Source organism: Rhea americana, unplaced genomic scaffold (assembly GCF_003343005.1).
Source record: "Rhea americana isolate MKP2758 unplaced genomic scaffold, rheAme1 scaffold_319, whole genome shotgun sequence".
NCBI classification, from domain to species: domain Eukaryota; kingdom Metazoa; phylum Chordata; class Aves; order Rheiformes; family Rheidae; genus Rhea; species Rhea americana.
In genome coordinates, this window is record NW_028186445.1 from 650,822 (window position 1) to 669,557 (window position 18,736).

General features: G+C 38.0%; 1 protein-coding gene across 1 annotated transcript; it reads left to right on the plus strand.

The window, feature by feature from the left end:
* Positions 1 to 5,109: 5,109 nt before the first annotated feature.
* Positions 5,110 to 16,515, plus strand: KRT23 (keratin 23). Its single transcript, XM_085310411.1, has 8 exons — positions 5,110 to 5,549; positions 9,343 to 9,425; positions 10,872 to 11,028; positions 12,733 to 12,894; positions 12,987 to 13,112; positions 14,386 to 14,606; positions 15,486 to 15,517; positions 16,253 to 16,515. The coding sequence occupies exons 1-8, from the start codon at positions 5,148 to 5,150 to the stop codon at positions 16,354 to 16,356; spliced, it is 1,287 nt and encodes a 428-aa protein (XP_085166537.1). The 5' UTR covers positions 5,110 to 5,147; the 3' UTR covers positions 16,357 to 16,515.
* Positions 16,516 to 18,736: the final 2,221 nt, after the last annotated feature.

The window sequence follows — 18,736 nt, forward strand, 5'->3', positions numbered from 1 at the left end:
AAAATGGTACCACTTCTGGAATTGAATCTTCCTTCCAAACTCTTTGAAGCCATGTCAAACCATCACAAAAATCTGCACCATCACAGAAGAGATTAAGGAAAGCAGAAACATTTCTTCCCATGAACCAGCATTGCCCTCCTATTAAAAACGAACAACAAGAGATGACGATGAAACCCTCTCACGACCTGGAAGTGGAAATACAGTGGTCCTACCACTATGCTTAAGGGTGTTACAGCGTTCTCTTTAGCAAAGTTCTATTTTCCTACGTGGCTTTAGCATCGTAGCGCTCCAAACTACATTTCTGCTTTCCAAATGCCTCTGACGTTATGGATCTGGTTCCTACAAAGTTTGGCAGTTTCTCAGGTACAAGGAAGCTCCTTTGCCAATTTCTTAATAAATCTCCTCAGGCATTGAAACGTTTGCATTTATTCATTTGGGCGTTTGTTGTGCGTGCTTCATAAACTAGCTGTTAAACACACAGTTAATTTGATTTTCCTGTGTAAAGACCGGAGTAGTTTCCCTGCAGGCAGAGGTCTTACCAAAACTGCATCAGAAACAGCCCGTGATTGTTTTCCCGAAGCCTGTGAAAGAAATGGTCTTGCTTTCATCCCCGTTTCCTGTTGCTYCAATACTGAAATCCACCGATTAGATAAGGTGCAAAACCAAGATCCTGGCAGTTTTCAGTTATTAAAGAATTTGTGTCACAATTCCAAGAATAATGATATAAATGCAATGTCCTGTTTAAATTAGTATTTTATAATTTATTTTGAAAAGTAGTAGGAGATTTTAGCACAGATAATTATATAGAGCTGAGCTGGTAGGAGAAGACTGAGGCCCATTTGGTCAAGGTGGAAAATCACAGTCAGCACCTGGCTACGAGTAGCCCTCCTTCCTGCTCCGGAACTGCACCGCCTGCTGATTTTGTTCCCTCCTCCCCGCTGCCCTCGTGCTTTGGATCTACACCACGTACGGCTTGGCAGAAGGCTCCTTCTCCTCCTTGCTCCCCAATATAAGTAACTTCAGTCTTAAGTATCCTTGCCTGCCATGATGGAGAGCAGGGGATAATTCTACACCGTTAAAAATCTCAYCTGTTCTCTTGAACGTGCTGAATTCCATCCACGAAGGTTTTTGCTTTCAAGGTGTCCCACATATTGTATTGTCTATGTTTGGCTGTATTACAGTGTCTTGGGCAAGCAGAAGCTGTTGTGTTAATCTCTCCACGAACTTCACTATTCCAGTGAAGCAAACTTAGCTTCCATCATTACTAACTCCTGTCAAATCACTGCTGCCACCTATCTCAGTTGATCTGAAATGCACAACATTTCATCTGGAATTTTCTATTACCTTCCTATTCTGATGCCCCCAAACTCAAACCAAAACAGTGGAAAGAGAATACCAGTAATTCCTATGCTAGGACTGAGAATTCAAGAAGTGGCTTGCACAAACAGCAATCCAGTTTACCTAGATTTGTGCTTTGCTCTTAGCCTGCTGCTCTGAGAAGTGGCCTGGCCAAAGCAGATGCTCGCTGCAGCTGCCAGGCAGCAGAGYCGCAGCACCCAAGCGGCAGCGTCGAGGCCCGCTGGCTCAGCTGCCATGGGACAGTCAAAACCATCCATCCCAACCAGAGCAACTCAGGACTGCACGTTCCCCAGTTCCCTCTTGCTGGATTTGCTTACAAAAAACAGTTTATATGAAACAGAGCAAAGAAGCCATCATCTAATGGTGCCACCTGCTGACAATGTTTTATTTTCTTACCTTGATCATTACTTTCACTCTATGCTGTGAACAAAATAACTGACTAAAAACAAGCCCTGTAGCTCCAGCCTGYCAGCGAAGACCCGTATCTGGTTTCCAGATAAGTTTTTTGATCTTTTTCCATGGATCCTCAACACTTATGCTTGAATACAAGGTGGCATCTTTTCCACCGAAATTAATGGCAAACTACTAATCTGCCACTGGTATCAAAGACATACTTCTGGGGCAAAGCTGAGCTTCAAAGGAGTCACTATCACTTCCCATGTGCTGTTGTAGAACTTGCTAGAAAAAAATACAATTCCRTTTTTCACAATTGCATGATATTCAGTGAAGCTATTGGGGAGTAAGATAGAGGYTATTTTTTCTCACAAACTGTCAGCCTCAAACCAAGTTTTGACTTGCGCTGAGTGACTGCATGTGAAACAAAGGATTCACGTTAGCATTCACATAATTTCATAGAACAGTAGCTTGCCAGGCTAAAAAACTCCATCTGGAATTAATCACTGGTCAGGTAACAGGAATATATCATTTGCCTTGACATAAYATCTTTTTTCTTTTCAAGTTACGTCTTCATTTTTGTCTGCTACTTCAAGCTCTTCTTACTACCAAGCAACAGAGCTGATAGCCAAATTTAGCTGTTCATGCTACCTGTTACCAGAATATTTTGTAGCAGTCATATCTTGTACTTGCTGGACAATAATACCTTCACTGATAAATTTCTCCAAACAATTAAAAATGTTAGCATTTCTATACAACTAAATGTATAGGGAATAATAAAGAATAGGTACTAAATGGAAATGTAATTGGTAAAAAGTAATCAACAGCTGCTGAGTAGACTASAGCTGACACAGAACCACAAGGAGGAGCTCAAATCCTGCCCAAATCAGTAAATCAGGATCAGCAGGCATCTTTTTTGGTCTCCCCGGGAAAAGATGAAGCACACCAATACTGAGTATTACTGAAAATTTTCAACTGAAAAAAAAAAGGGGGGGGGGGAAGAGCCTTCTCCRTATTTCTTACAGGAGGATGTATTTCTGTTTTACACAATAAGTCTGCCCCTACCATTCAGAACCAGTAACAGTGCTAAGTAAAAAGATCCTGTGAAAGAGCTGAGTTTTCAACAGCTATAGGGAAAAAATGCTGTACCATTTCTTAGAGAGCCCATTCCCAATCACTATCTCACGCTGCTTTCCACTTYTTCCCAAACCTTCTTCCTCTATCATATCCATCAATCCTGCTAYAGAGCTACTATGAAAAAGAAAATGTAAACTCAATAACCTCAGGGGACCATTCATAACTTAGGACAGCTTATCAGCACACAGACCTGCTTCGCTTTGAGTGTCTCGGCATCATACCTCACATATTCACGCTAAAACAACGATCATTACATCACTRTTCTGGGTGTAATCACTGACTTATCTCCACTATGTTCATATCTGAACTGTTTGGAATTGCTGAGAATTACAGCCATCCTTAGCCTTATTAAATTCATTGACTGTGAGTTAACTCCTGACTTGAYTTATAGGAGATAAGTATCGCCCTGAAGTTAGCCTAACTCTCGGTGCCAAACTTTGTGTGCGATTAGTCTAGGATCTAACTAATCTTCTAAAAAGACTGATTTCCCTTGCCAGCTTTTTCACAGGCAGTATTATAAGATTATATGCTTTTACACATACTACAAATGAATTTTAATCTACCATACTGGTCTGAAAATCACAAGAAGGGGCCAAAATGTAATGAATTCTAGATTTTCTGCTGCCTTTTCTCTTTTCACCATTGTTACAAARAAGATGATGGGTCCATCTGCCAAAGGAATGAAAAGATCTTTGCAGAAGCATAAACTACAAAAATATATATTTTCTCTGAAGATGGTTCAACTTTACAGAAACACTGAAGCTTAGCAATATCAATCATCTAGCTACCTATATAACAGAGCATAGAAAACAATTACACATAAATGTTTTGACAGTAACATTTCAGTTACTAGAGGTAAATGTAATCCAAAACAGTATCTTAGGGTAATTGATAATTACTCTAGCAGGAAAGAATAAAGGAACAAATCTCCCAAAATAATATCTATATTGAAGAAACACTTTGTCATAAAATTGTAGTTTGTGTGTTCTACAATATCTTGTTTTTAATGTTGTGATTCTTTCACTAGTTAAATAAAACTTTCTGGAATTGTACTGTACTGAACAATATTAGTGTTTTTACAGTCTGAATATCTCCACATTTCTAAAACTGAATCCTAAACTCAACCCAACCCCATTAAATGCAAAATGTTAATTTATCTTACATTCACCCTTGTGCTCAGTCCTTGCTTTCTCTTCTAGTTTGGCGAGGCCTTCGCAATTCCTAAACTATGGCCACAGTTGCCCAGTTCTATTTTTAATTTATCCAGCACGTGGCTGTTTTGAGAAAGTCTATTCTCACATGAYTGCAGTATCAGTTTTTAGGCTCAGTAACTTCAGCTAATCATTTGAATCTTTGGAGTATTGTTACAAACTCATATTCCAAGTATTTTCTACATCTTAAACATACAGATGTTTTAATAGTATCAATACTATAAAAAGCATTAAATTCCTGCAATGCTACTTATTTCAACATAACTATTAAAACTGAAAAATGATCTGCACGTTGAAGCACAAAAAAAAAATCGGTAGAAAAAAATGTTAGGTACCTAATTCCCAAATATTTCAATGGAAAATAGGCAGCTAAAGGGGAAGAAGAAACCTTGGAATAGCTAAGCCTTACTCACTTTGGACTGGAGTTTTAATTAAGTGATAGAGCTTGGATGACTTCATTAAAGCCTCGCTGTCTTACACAGGTTAAAGCTGTTAGGTACGTTAATGACTGCTTGATAGGAAATGCTATGTTTCAGGATTCATAGACTGCTATAACTCTAAAGACTGAGATTTACAAAACCAAAAAAGGCAGATAATTACATGCGACTTCAGAGACCTGTCCTTGCCCTAGCTCTTCAGATGTTCTACAATCAAAGGTATTTTTCCCTCACAAACAGGAAAATACAATGTATCTACTACAGGATTAGAAAAAAAATCTGAGGCAGAGCTGATCCTGTTCCACACCTACCGCTTTTAGCCACACCTCACTATTATAATATGAAAAGAAGGAAAAAAACAACCCAAAGGAAAGCAATCTGGTATGTGGCTGTGATTCCAAATAACAACAACAGTGTGTGCAGGCTCATAAATGCTTCACAATTGACCAAGAGGAAGCACGTTTCACGATGACACAATCTTGTTGCTGTAGTCATTCATCGAAGGGAACTCCCACCGGAAAAGGCATAAAGCTGCTCAGGGAAGGCTAGGAAGCTGCTCAGTGAGTGCTAGTCAGTGAAACACTGGGTTAGATCCATAACTGAGCTAAACATGAGTACCAGCCAAGGCCCTTTTCAGTTTTTTTCTGGGCCCCTCAGGGGTAGTTCAGGGTGTGGTTTGGCCCAGCAAGGAAGCTCTTACAGACCTTCAAGTGGAGATGGTGGTGCCAGCAGCACGTATCTCTCTTTTTCCTCTGCCAGACCCYTCCAGTTGGCATCCTGGGGATGCTTCGGCGAGCAACATGGGGAGAGCATCTTCCTGGGTGGGAATGAGAAACAGATCATGCAAAACTTGAATGACCGTTTGGCTGCCTATCTGGACAAGGTCCGTTCCTTAGAAGCAGCTAATGCTCAGCTTGAAAGCTGCATCCTAGACTGGCACAAGACAAAGTCTCACAGCAAGAGGCATGACTTCAACCAATACGAGCAAAGCATCACTGACATGCAAAGACAGGTAAGTCAGAGCTATAAGGATCTATGTCATTCTACCCACYGGGTACTCATTTGTGCTGATGGCTAGTCTTTAAAGGAAATTTAAAAAAACACTTTTAAACGTTAGAAATACTAATGAAAGGGGTTATGGGACCTGTGCATAGACATCCTTTGTGTTCACAAGGAGCAGAATGGGCTATAAGAAAGAAAGGCTGGAAGGAGACAAAGGAGATTCTGCAAAGATTGATGGTTTAAAGAGATTTACATGCTGCCAAGCATTCATTTCTGTACATGAAACTGTGGTTTGAGCAACTATGTCTGGCAGAATTTAGTCTTTTGACTGCACATGTATTCTGCAAATTACAAAGCAGGCGAAATGAAGAGACTACCTTCTTTCATGCCTGCTGTCGGTAGACATACTCATGTGTTTTATTTCTTTGATTCCTGCGGTGGTAGACAATGGAACCACAGMAGTTCTAGGTCCAATGAGCTTATGTAACCACACGGAAAAATACTTCATTGTAATTAAGAAAACAGCAGCAACAAATTCCTTATGGATGTTTTCACTATGATTAAAAGGAGAATTTCTGGTTCTTGCCAGTACTTAATATTAACATTCAAGAGTAACTCTTTCCTTCTCCCAAACCCACGTGTCTTCAAATTTAAGCATAATATTAATCTGTATTCATAATGAACATACCTAGCACTGTAACCATCTCCGTGACTAATCAGAGCAATTAACTTTACATAGCCATATGAGGCAAAAAGCACAGCTATTCCACAATGAGATATTGCAGCTTTCCACCCCCTTCTTGTAATATTATATATACTGGGCATTCTCAAGACCCTAAGAATTATTTTTCAAAAGGGCTTGGAAAATGGCATTATCTGGCACTTTTGCTGATTTCAGGTCAGGGACTTGATCAAACTCCCTCCTCACTGCTAAATGTGTTGCCTCCGGGCAGAAGATGAGACACTCTGACCACAGCTGATGTGCAAGGAGAGCCAGAACTGTCATCAGCTATTTCTGTTTTAAGAATAAAGAAAGGTCATCGATCTGCAGACCTGTCACTTCCGCACTTATTTTTTTAAGTGATACAGAGATAGATACTTGTTCTCCAACAATATAAATGTGTCCACAATCATTTGGAATTTATAAATCAGAAAGATTTAAGAAGACTAGAAACATAACGCTGACTGAGGCAAAGCCCTCCCTTTTGAGCGAGCTGTGCCCGAAACACCTATTTCTAACCCTCACCACGCCAACAGCTGCGCAGCGATTCCGAGCACCTGCCGGACTCACGGCCCGCGCAGCCAGTAGGGGTTTAACGTGGTGTTCACATCGCGGAAGAAGCGGCTGTTAAAGGATAATTTACAGGGTACAATTCAGTGATTTAACCTAGAATTTTTAACTTTCTCTACAAATTACTACAATTAGTGCCATATCTGCCAGTAAAATGAGCAAAACTGTAACATATAATTATTAARCATAAATAGATTAACATACTAGTTAAAAATATGAGATCTGGGGAGTTTAGGTAATTCAGTACCTAAAACGAAATTTAGGTAATTCAGCACTTAAAATGAGTTTTAAACAGACTTTAGGATCCTATATCCAATAACCCAGAAAGCCCATGATGCAGTGACTATCTAAACTTAGGGCCAAATAAATTCATCCAGAACCTATGTTTTGGACGACACTTTTCCCCGTACATCTGAATTCAGGATGAGCATGACAGACTATGCAGCAAGCTGTCTGGCTCAGGCCCAAATTCCCTTCTAATCCCGGTGTGAAGTAAAACAGCGCCAGTTCCTTTGACTCCCAGCCCAGTTTCTAGGCTCCATCTTCCTGTAAATACTTGTACATCATTTGGTCATACTCAAACATCCTGCACTGCTATATATGCAAACTAATTTACAAATCATTTAAGGAGACAGGATCCATGCTGTTGGGCTCTAAGACACAAGATACGATGAGGAACAAGTCAGTGCAGGAAGTCTTTTTTAAAAAAAATATATATATATATATATATGTATGTATGTATGTTTTGAGAAGGAGTTTGAGTAATTTGAATATATTTAGTATAGTATTTAGTGTGAGTTCTTGATTCTGTTATCTGCCATTTTGTTGATTCTACTTAAGACTTGACATTAGACATGTGGCCATATTTGTGATGGACATACTGAAAAAAAAAAAAACAGTGTAATTCTAAACAAATAAATGTCCACATTCCAAAAGCACTGTTGATTGGTATAGCAATCAAAGTTGTGCAACAGTTGATAAAACAATGACAACTGTAACTGCTCTATGGTATTCTTTATTCTTTCAGATTCCACAGAAAGAGTCATAAAACACTTACGTATATATGTGTGTTGCTCAGTTGCACTACTATGAAATGGTGCAAAATTAAGAATTCAAATAGTGCTTTCTCATCGCCTCTTAGTGACTCCTTCCATAGTAAAATTCAGCATTCTCTGAGGATGGGTTCTCTGACAACAAACTCCAGGCAGCCGTACACCTAGGGTATTTACCCCTTCGGCTGGCCTTGATTTGTCCCAAGGCAATACCCAAGGTGTGACGGTAACTGCTTAAGAATGAACAGTTTGTTCTGTCTTCCCGATTAGTTAATACATTCCACAGACACCTACTTTTTTACCAAGACAGGTCAACTTTTGACACTTGAGGACAATTCTGTCATTTCCTGGTTCCTTTGTGATTCATTTAGGCRTGGAAAGTTTTACTTAAGGGTGCTCAAAATGGCAAGTGATTTCTCTGTGGCCATAACTCTCCTTGCTTTGCTATATAAGCCATGTAAGCGTTGAGTGAAGGCAGCTGTTAGAACTGCAACCATGCTTCTTTTTCCTCTTCAGTATAAAAGSATATGACATCCCACAATTATTAGTTCCTGCTAATTACAAATAAGGCTTTAGAGTACTTTCAAAGATTTTGAATGGAATATTGAGCTTTTCATATTCAGATCTATGGATCAAAGCTAATTCATGCTGCCAAGGACTTAAAGGTTTTTCAGTGCACGCTGAGTACACTAAATGAATGATGCGCTGCACTTTCTCCTGCACTTTTTAGGGCAAGTTTCAACATCACAAAGCACCATCAGAACTATGAATAATTAGCTCCATGTTGCTGGAAGTATCAATATAGTTACAGGTGAATAATAGAATGGATCATGACAGCTAGATGCCAGTGTTATTCTCAAAATGACAACCCATGCAACGAGGGGTCCTGCTCACGACTTGCTGCTGCCATCACTGTTACCCCTTTGCATCACAGCCAGATTCAACAAGCTGTTTATGCACACGCTTCGTTTTTAGCACATGATTAATTCCAGTATTCCACTCAGACACAGCTAAATGTTTCTTACTGAAATCTGCCCTAAAGTTGACCATGGCTGCTTTTCCAACAATGCTAAACAGAATCAAAATCAGTTTACAAAAATGGAGAAAGTGAGCGACTGTTATTCTACAATGTACAATCAAATTTGTGTAACATTATTCATATTCTCTACCTGGCTAGCAATAAGATGATTCCTCCTACATCATTTCCAGAAAAGTAAGACAAAGAGAAAAGTAAGGTAGGTTATGGGCAAAAATTGTGGAAGCATCTAAATGAATCATGAATCCAAGCTTCTGTTATTCACCTACCCTCCTTAACATGGGACTTCAGCTATCATTTAGATGCTCYGAAAAGCTTGTTCTAAACCTATGCATACGATCAGCAGGGAGTCCCAAGCAGCAARGGTTATTCACCGTCACTTTACCGCATTGCTGAGTCTGTTGCTGGTTTCTRTGTTTTGCAGATTGAGGATGGCAAGATCACCAATGCCAGTATCCTCTTACAAATTGATAATGCTAACATGGCATCTGAAGACTTCAGGCTCAAGTAAGCTCTTCTGTGGTTTCCTGATTAAGTTTGAAAGAGAACTAAGCAAATTAATCCTTCTTCTTGATAATCTAGCATGAAACTGATTTTTCTGATTTTTTTGTGATACTCAATAAATGAATACAGAACAAATACAAAAGAAAAAAAGATAAAGAGGGATGTTAAAAACACAGCAGTGTGTTGAACAATCTTGAGTCACCCTGTTTATGATACTTATAGTTCAGGTCCTGAAGAGCAGGTTTTACTGTAGGCACTTAATACTTGTGGCAAAAAGTATTTAAAGATTATCAACTAGGAATACAAATTAACCCATCTCTGCCCCATATGCTTCCCCAGTCCAGCCAAATCTTTCTATTTCTTGCAGTTATCTCTTCCATCCTGCTCCACAAGAAATTCCTATCCTTCAGTATTTTCTGTTTTGGACTCTCAGAAGCTTTGCCACAATAAATGAGCCAGTGCTTCCTTGGCTATCAGTATGCAGTTTCATTGCTCAGTACACTGTTGAAAGTCCTCAAACTGTCAAAGAAGCCAAAATGTTTTAATGGTAAACTTCCAGGCAAATTTTTGCAAAGGAAAAGGTTTCACATTTTTGTAAGCTAGACTTCTTAGAAGTCACAAACAGTTGTCTTATTTTCAGCAGACAATCAACTATTAAAACATCTCTCAGCCTTTGGTAATACTATAACAAACTTAAAGACTGAACACTGTATGCCTTATCTCGCCTTGCCTGTCATTCCATAGTGTTATAGAAAGGAAACTGCACCTGCTTCAACAGACTGGAATGTTATACAGGACCATTCTACATGACTGTCCCTTTTGGAAATGAGTCTGATTGACTGAATGAATGTAGAGACATCAGTAGAGCCTCCAAAAAATGAAATAAAGGGAAAGATTTTAAGTTTGAAGAGAAAATTTGCTGCTTATGGCCAGGGGAAGATGTGGCAGTATTTTTCCGACTTTGTTGCACCTTGGCAAACTGCAAGAGGTTACAGACATCTGTTAAAACTGACTTTCATGAGCTTTTTCCTGCTTTCTGTAAGACTTAAAAGTGATCATTTTGGAAAAAAAATACAGAAAACATTGATTGTGGATGATGTTTTGATATCTTCATTAGCAAATTTCTGAGAATCCCATTCTCAGCTCTTTTACAACCTAATGAATGCTAAAATGCAAACAAGAAAATAAAAAAAAAGAAAAAGTTCATTCTTCCTTATCATAGAGGAGTAGTTGTGAGGAAGAAAGAAAAGCATCTTACTTTTAAAAATATTCAAGGATTATCAAAGAATGTATTTTAGAAGGAGAATTTGTTTCTCTGCTTTTCTGCTCTCCTCAGTTCCTTACAAAGAGGACTTAAGCATATCCACTTCTCCTTGATGTTACTTATAAAGGAGGCTGCGAGTGGTCTGTTTTCAACAAGCATTTTTTATCTGCTTTTTCCTGATAAAGGTATGAAGCAGAGAAGTCCCGTAGACAGGGAGTGCAGTTTGACGTTGAGAACTTGCGTAGGGAGCTTGACAATCTCACCATCGTTACAACAGATCTGGAAATGGAAATTGAAGGCTTGAGAGAAGAGCACATCCTCAGGAGGAAAGACCATGAGGAGGTAAAAAAAGTTCCACTTGCTAAAATCGTATCATACAAGTCTTTGCTACCATGTAATTAACTTTGAGTAAGATCCACAATCTATAAATGGGATAGATGATTCAGAACCCAATCATGTTTCTAAAGAAACCAATGAGAATTAGATCAGATGTGAAGTTTGTGTTCTATTTCAACAGTTAAACTGGGACTTCAGAAAGGAAAACAGATTACTGTATTTCAAACCAACTCTCTCCTAGTCAACTACCTGTAGCTAGTAATAAATTTCATATGTAACTGAAATATTCTCAGAAATACTTAAATATACATACACAGAAATTTCAGCTAAACAGGAAATGCTACTTGTTGCTTTAGAGTTTCACTGACAGGTTTAAATGTACACTTTGCCCTTGACTCTGGATATATCATTCTGTGGACAGGTCTTGGGAAAATCCCTAAATTCTGAATTTGAAAGATTTTCTTAAAAAGTTGGAAGTTCAGGGAGGTAGGAGCAGATTAAAAGTGCCTTCTCTTAAACACTTCCAGTTTAAGTGTCTGTTCCTGGCCATTGCTTGAAATAAGATGCAGGGCTAGGTAGAGTTTTGAGTATTCATCTGGATATTAAGACACATTATATTMATTTAAAACTTGTTGCTAGAGGGAACAACGCAGATCTTGAAATCTCAAAGGAGCCAAAGAAATGGTTGGTGAAGTCAAGTAAAACTACTTAYTCTTGCAAAAATCTAAGCACAATTAATTAGACAATATTTAATCCTTGTCAAAAAACCTTTCCGCTCTGGATTCTTACAGAGCTATAGAACAGTGGTCTCTGGTATTCCCACACATATTTTACTTCTGCTTGACCACACACTGTTTTCATTTTGCTTGACCTGATGTTGTTTTCAGTTATTACCTAATGCAGAACCAAACATCCTACTCATATCTGCAGATCATCAAAAACGAAAATAGAAATCCAAGCGTTACGTAGCAGTAGATGAGACTTTCTTTGGCTGATCCCTTTGTAGACAACTGAATAGCTATAATAAAACAGCTGTTGGAAGCAGGGCAACCAACAGGGACATCAGTATGTCCAGCTGATCTGCATTTCAGAGGCTGTGATGTCATACCCTGAAATGATACTTTGCCTGGGTGCTCTTGAAAATGGTACCTAGCGCATAAGATTATGCTACACCAAAAGGAATGTTACCATACCTGTTTGACTTGTTCTGTAATTATGTTGTTTACACAGTAGTTATATGTTTTAATCCAATTCTTCTCTTAACAATTACACAGAACTGACTCTCCTGTAAACYCAGTTATAGTTTCATAAATATTAACACAGAGGGTAAGAAAGATGAAATTACTGTTAGGCTTACATGAAAGGTTTTAGGTTCCTAGCAGATAGAAAAATATTTTTAAAATGTCAGTGCTTCTTCTTTACTTATATAGCTTCCAGAAACTTTGTAACAGTAGTTAAGAAATATGTTCTCACATGTTTTTTATTGACTTCTCTAGCACACTTCTGCCATGGAAACAGATGTAGGTTACTGGTTTAACTCATGTCACAGTATTATCCATATATACATTTTCCAAATTGTGTTAACTGAAAATATATAACAATAATCCTATCATGAAGAAAAAAATATGCTGGACATTTTGAGAAGACAAGAATGGAAACTCTGTTTCCATTTTCGTAAATAATCTTGCTTGTCTCCTCTGTTGTGARTAGGATATGGATGCCCATCGCTCCTCACAGGACTTCAAAGTCAATGTAAAAGTAAAYGCAGCACCACCAGAAGATCTAGCCAAGATTCTAGCAGAAATAAGAGAAGATTATGAAGCTATAATTGAAAAGAACCGTAGAAGCCTTGACAATTGGTACAAAGAACAGGTAACAGCTATTTTCTGATCATTTTGAAGATCCCTGTTGCTGTATGCAACTCAGCAGAATCAGTAAGCTTTCCCCTTGTTTTTGCTCCACAGAGTGCAGCTATGTCTCTGGCTGCAATTCCTAATCCAGAACAGCTACAGAGCAGTGAGAACGAGCTCAAGGATCTAACACGCACTTTACAATCCCTGGAGATCGAGCTGCAGGCACAGATGAGTAAGGTATCTGTTGCAGACATCTCTGGCTGGTCATTGTTATTTCATAAATTCTCCAAAATTGCCTTGGACCAACTTTCCATGTATATCCATAGCATATCACCTAGCATGATTTTATTGTAGTTATTAAAGTGTAAGTGAAAAACTGGAATTTGATTTATATTTGACTTTACCAGAATCTGCAAAATAGATTRAGCAACTATCACCAAGATGTAAAAAAGGTATGTCTCTCTTTACATCAGTGTATGGGGAGAAGATAAAGAAGGGAAAGGACAGCTGACTAGACGATACAGARGGAAAAAAATTATCCAAGAACACAGACAGTTATACAAATTTCGTATTAATAACCCCTATCATATGCATGAAATATATGAACTGTGAAAAATGTTAATGAGGAATCTTGAAGAATATGCTCAGCTCTCTTRCAGATGAAAGCTCACACATCTGTAACCTCGAGAGTTTGGAACAATTCTGTAAAATAAAAGTAAAAACTGACAAAAGACTTGAAAATTACTTATTTACAAAATATAAGTGTCATTTAAAAAGCACTAAGAGRCATAAGCCAATTTAAAAAATAATCAAAGGCCAGGAACATTTTTGATTAACCATTTTATCAAGTATACATTTACCCCTTCATAAGCCTTCCATCTTGCCAAATTGTCCCTCAAGTATTCACCATGAAATTCTCAGAACCAAACTGCAAATATTTCACCTTTCTGAAATAAATATGACCTTTGACGATCAAATGCAATATTATACCTACAAAGAATATAAGCATTTCAAGATTKTACTTACTCAAGATTTATTTCTGTACTGTCCTTGTAGGGACAACTTTCAAACTCATGATAGTATTTACTGACTGAGAAACGCCTAATAGACRTGTAAGTGGTATCATATTGCTGTAGTCATTTATTTTTGTACGTTTTTGTGAAGACTGTGTGTAATGTTGATTACCACTATCAAGAGCTTATGCCAGGGGAGAGCAAAAATCCATTCAAAAACTTCCTTAAAGACGCACTGAATTACAGAAGCACTGTTTCTGAACATAAAGAGTATGGAGTAGATAAATGAATCAAATTTTGTATATAATTAAGGGCATATAACACAGCTTCATGATTCTGCTGTCTTTACACGAATAGTCATGCAAGTGGGTAAGTGTTTAAATGACCACAGCCTTAATTTTATAATCTTCTGGCTAGAGATCAAATTTGCTGGCATTTCTGCACTATACGTACCACGTAAATAATAATAATAGAACTGGTATTATCTGCTCTGTCAGAAACACATGCTGGAAGACACTTTGGCCGACACCCGGAATTACTATGCTCTTGCACTTCAAAACATGCAACAGATCATCTCCAAATGTGAGGAAGAGCTAAGCCAGGTTCGTCAAGACATCAAGCATCAAAATAACCAATATAAGGTTCTTCTTGGGATCAAAACTCGTCTGGAGAAGGAAATTTCCACTTACCGCCTGCTGCTGGAGGGGAATGTTGATGGGTAAGGCAGATCTGCCCTGACTRGTATAGATGAGAAGAGACTTCTCATATTCAGGTTCTTTGTTTGTTTGTTTATGTTTAATCAAAGCTTGTGAGTTCCACAGCATAACATGAACAGTTGGTATTTTAATGTGATTGATCACGATAAAAAGCCTTAGCCAGTTAGTACACAGAGAAAGTAATTCTGATTACCTAAATTGACTTAACAACTTAAGAAATTCTTCATTCCATACCATGCCTAACTCATCTTAGGAAAAAAAGCCAATTTCTGTAAAACTCACAGTCATTTCATATTTTTAAAACAAGTTCTAGATCAAAAAGAAACTTGGACACAAGTTCAGATCATCTTTGGTCAGCCATCTGCAGTAATAAATAATCAGCACACAAAATCTATCATGAAGCCCCTCTGCTGAAGGCTTGTTTGGTTTCCCTATTCTGTCTTGTCTGAATCTCCACATTCAGAAATCTCTGGGCCTCTCAATTCTCTATTCTCTTATATGTCAAAATCAGAAAAAGGAAGATTAACAGCATTTAAAACTAAAAGTCTGAGGGAGGTGGGACAGTGTGGCACAACGTATTGGSCTATTTCTCAGAAGACAAAATGAAACCAACCTGAGAAGCTCACAATGTATGAGGAACAACACAACTTTCCACAATAGAAGCAATAATCAAAATGTAAGGGGAGGGATTCAGGTGAGGGTACCTGTATCTGAGACTACCGAAGAAGAGAAGTTCTCATGATACAGAAAGGTCTTTGTTTGTTTGTATTTGTTTTCATATTGATATAAGGTCTCCTTAGAGTATCACAAGATGAAAGGGATGAATAACWACTTCAACAGAGTATATTCATTATTTTGCCTCCATTTCATTATCTTTACAGGACAACACGAAAATACGAATCAAACACTAAAGGTAAAAGTCCCTTATTTGGTTCTCTATAATTAATCTTTTAATTATTTTGTCATATCTAAGCAAATTTAACTCAGAAGGAATTTGACTTTGCACAAAAGAACTATGAAAGGTTTATACAACATTTAATTCCCAGGTAGGCTGCATTTCAGAATAATTTAAGTGATTTGTGGTTTTAGTGAAGCATTTCAGAGAGCACATTCTGCTGGGTCCGTCAGCTTCTGGCCTGCTCTACAGACCGGCTCCTGCCAGTGACACACRTTGTCCAAAACTCTGAGCAAGCCTAAAGCTTTCATGGTGCACGAGGAGCCACAGTGACTTCATTTGGTGACTAAAACAGCTTCTACTAAGCCACAGAGAGCTGACTTCGTACAGATGGAAGTCATCCTGCAGTGCTAAGGCTTGAGGGCAACAAGAAAATCTGCATGTCTGGAAATTCATACTCTGGAATGAGTATGACCTACAGACATTTAATCAGGCAGGTTAATCTGCTCTGAAATGAGATTTGCACTGGCTGGGATGTAGCTGTATTATTCATTTGCCTTGACCTGGACAAGGCCAGAGTAACTTTCTGGCAGTACCTTTCACGAAGAGCAGTAATAAGTGTTGACTTAAAGGGAAACACAGAAAGATAAATCAGTTGAGGGGGCAGCTGGTAAATTGTGTAAATAAAACTTTCTTTGCATCATCTCTTCTCAGCATTGCTTCTTGCATGATTAATCCTTCATTTTCTTTCAGAACACACAGGACTGACCAGTCGAAAGATCAAAGCCATCGTACACGACAGCGTGAACGGGCAGGTGATATCCTCCACCATCAATGAGATCCACCAGCAAGCATGAATTAAAAACTTCTGCTAACTGGCTTTCCTAAGCCTGATGTGTGGCCTGTGACAATCCTCTGAGTGACTACGTGCAGTATGCTGGTCTCCCTGTGTATAAAATGGGGATACTGACAGCGAACTCTTTCATGCAATGATTTGCAGTCCAATAATGAAAAGTGCCATACATAGCTGATATTGTTAGTTTGAAAAGTTTTTTAGTCACCAGAACACCRAAGACAAACTTTTCAATGAAAATGATGGCTGAGCTGGTAATACATGTATTATGTACACCTCACCAGGGCATGAATTTCCACCTGTGATTCATTTTTTGCTTTCCAAATTAATTATAATTTAAAATGAATAATCTCTCTACTTTTTGCGTGCTCTTATGTCTCTTATTATATACCTTATATATTATATTATATTATTATTATATTATGCAGCCAATAAATTCTTTTCCATTAGTTCTACTGATATACTTGGAATTTCTGGTTTTGCTTTTTCTGAACTATGTGCCAGCCCATAGTAACTGTTACTGAATCCAAGGGACTACAAAAGCCTTATTGTTTTAGCGCACATGAATCTGGAAGGACATAAATAAGAACAAAAGAGGTGACAAAAGTAACAAAGTGGTACACTACTATACCTGGCATTTACACGAGCAAGATTATTAGGCTTTCCTATACATAACTTCTAAATGTCATGATGTAAAACATCATTATTATTAGCATTGTTATAAAGTACACTTTACTAAAATATGCACACTGGAAACATTTATTTCTTTTACAGCTTTAGAGAAATTTTCTTTAAGTATCTTTACTTTCTTTCCTTTAAAGGTTAGAAGTACTTTTGCAGACACTCTCATACTTTCTCAGTGACCTATTTCATTCAGAACACCTTTTCATCTATTTGCCTTCATATTAATGTTCATTGTTTTAGCTGACAAGTTCTATAGTTAGGATAAACTGGTACATGCAACACCTACTAAGGCATGAGTGTAGGAAAGGGAGACAGTTCATAAACAAACTACAAATTCTTTTTCAATCATTTTTCATTAATCCCATTTTTTTAAAAAAAAACTTCCTCCCTCATAACATGGTTTCAAATAAAAATGACTTGGGAGGGAGGAGAAGGAAGGGAGAGAAGAGCCCCAAATCCAAACCAGAAACATAATCAGTACCAAGAATTTATTTTTTCTTAGAAAATATACTATTTTYATAACGCTTTATCATCAAAAATATTGCAAGCATGTCTTTTGYCAGCAAAGTCTAATAGTGAGGAGATAGACTACTTAGTTTTTAACCTGTTTCTGAAGTTTGGAACTTTTGGACTTCARCATTTAAAAACGAGGCCCAAAGCCTCTTCCCCTTCCTCACATCAGCCCCTTCACCAGCTCAGAAGACCCTAAGAGCAACGGGAATATTTCCAGTGATATGCAATGATAAAAACTGAGTAAGATAAACAGAATTATCATTAGGAGTTTTTATACAAGTAAGACTGGAAAGCAACAACAAAGCAAAAGCGCCGAAATGGAGCACAGTGAGTGCCTGTGCAGATCTGCACTCCAAAGTTAAGGTCTGCATATAGAACAGCATGTTCTGGGCAGTCTCACACTAATGAGCAAAAYTGTCATTGTACTCTTTCATAACTACTCGTAAGAGATTTTCGTCAGGGATTCTTGTTATCTGCTTTGCTGCAAAACAAGGTTCACAAAAGAGTGAAAATTCCAAARAAAAAGCAGACTTAAAAATTAAGTCCATCTCTATGATATAATGTTTTCTTACTGGCATGTTAGGACCAGCTCACGATCCCCTTTTCCTCCCCCTACTCTCCACCCTTGTTGCACAAAGAGATCCCAAAAGCACTGAATGGATTACCTAATGGTTTCTTTAAATTGGGTAAAACTTGTAATACAGGATTAGTAACTCTTGTCTAATTAACGATGTCCTTCCTAACAGCTTACCAGATCCAACAAGCCAGACCTGGTGTTTACAGCACCTGGCCAGAATGTGTCTAGGTGTTCTTGAGTAGTTTTCTGTGTTACTTGAAGCTATATTTGTTTATCGGTCTTACAGAGCGTACGGGCATTGCTGTAGTATGAATCATTATAAAAACTTCTAAGTAGTTCCTTATTTCTAAATCAAAGGAAAGTAATGTTTTGCATTAGGTTTTCATAATACTAAACTACAAGGAAAGAAGAAAGAAAAATGAAAAAACAGCAGTATTTTATAGAGCAGGCTTACCCTCATTTCACATTCGTGAACAGTTCATTGGCTTTGTTTTGTCCCAGCACCCTCTCGCACAGAAGCGAGGTGCACTCTGCAGTCCTGTGCTATACTCAGCTATTCTCCAAATGATAGCAGTTAAGACATACTCCTGCAGAATTCCCATTCCACTCC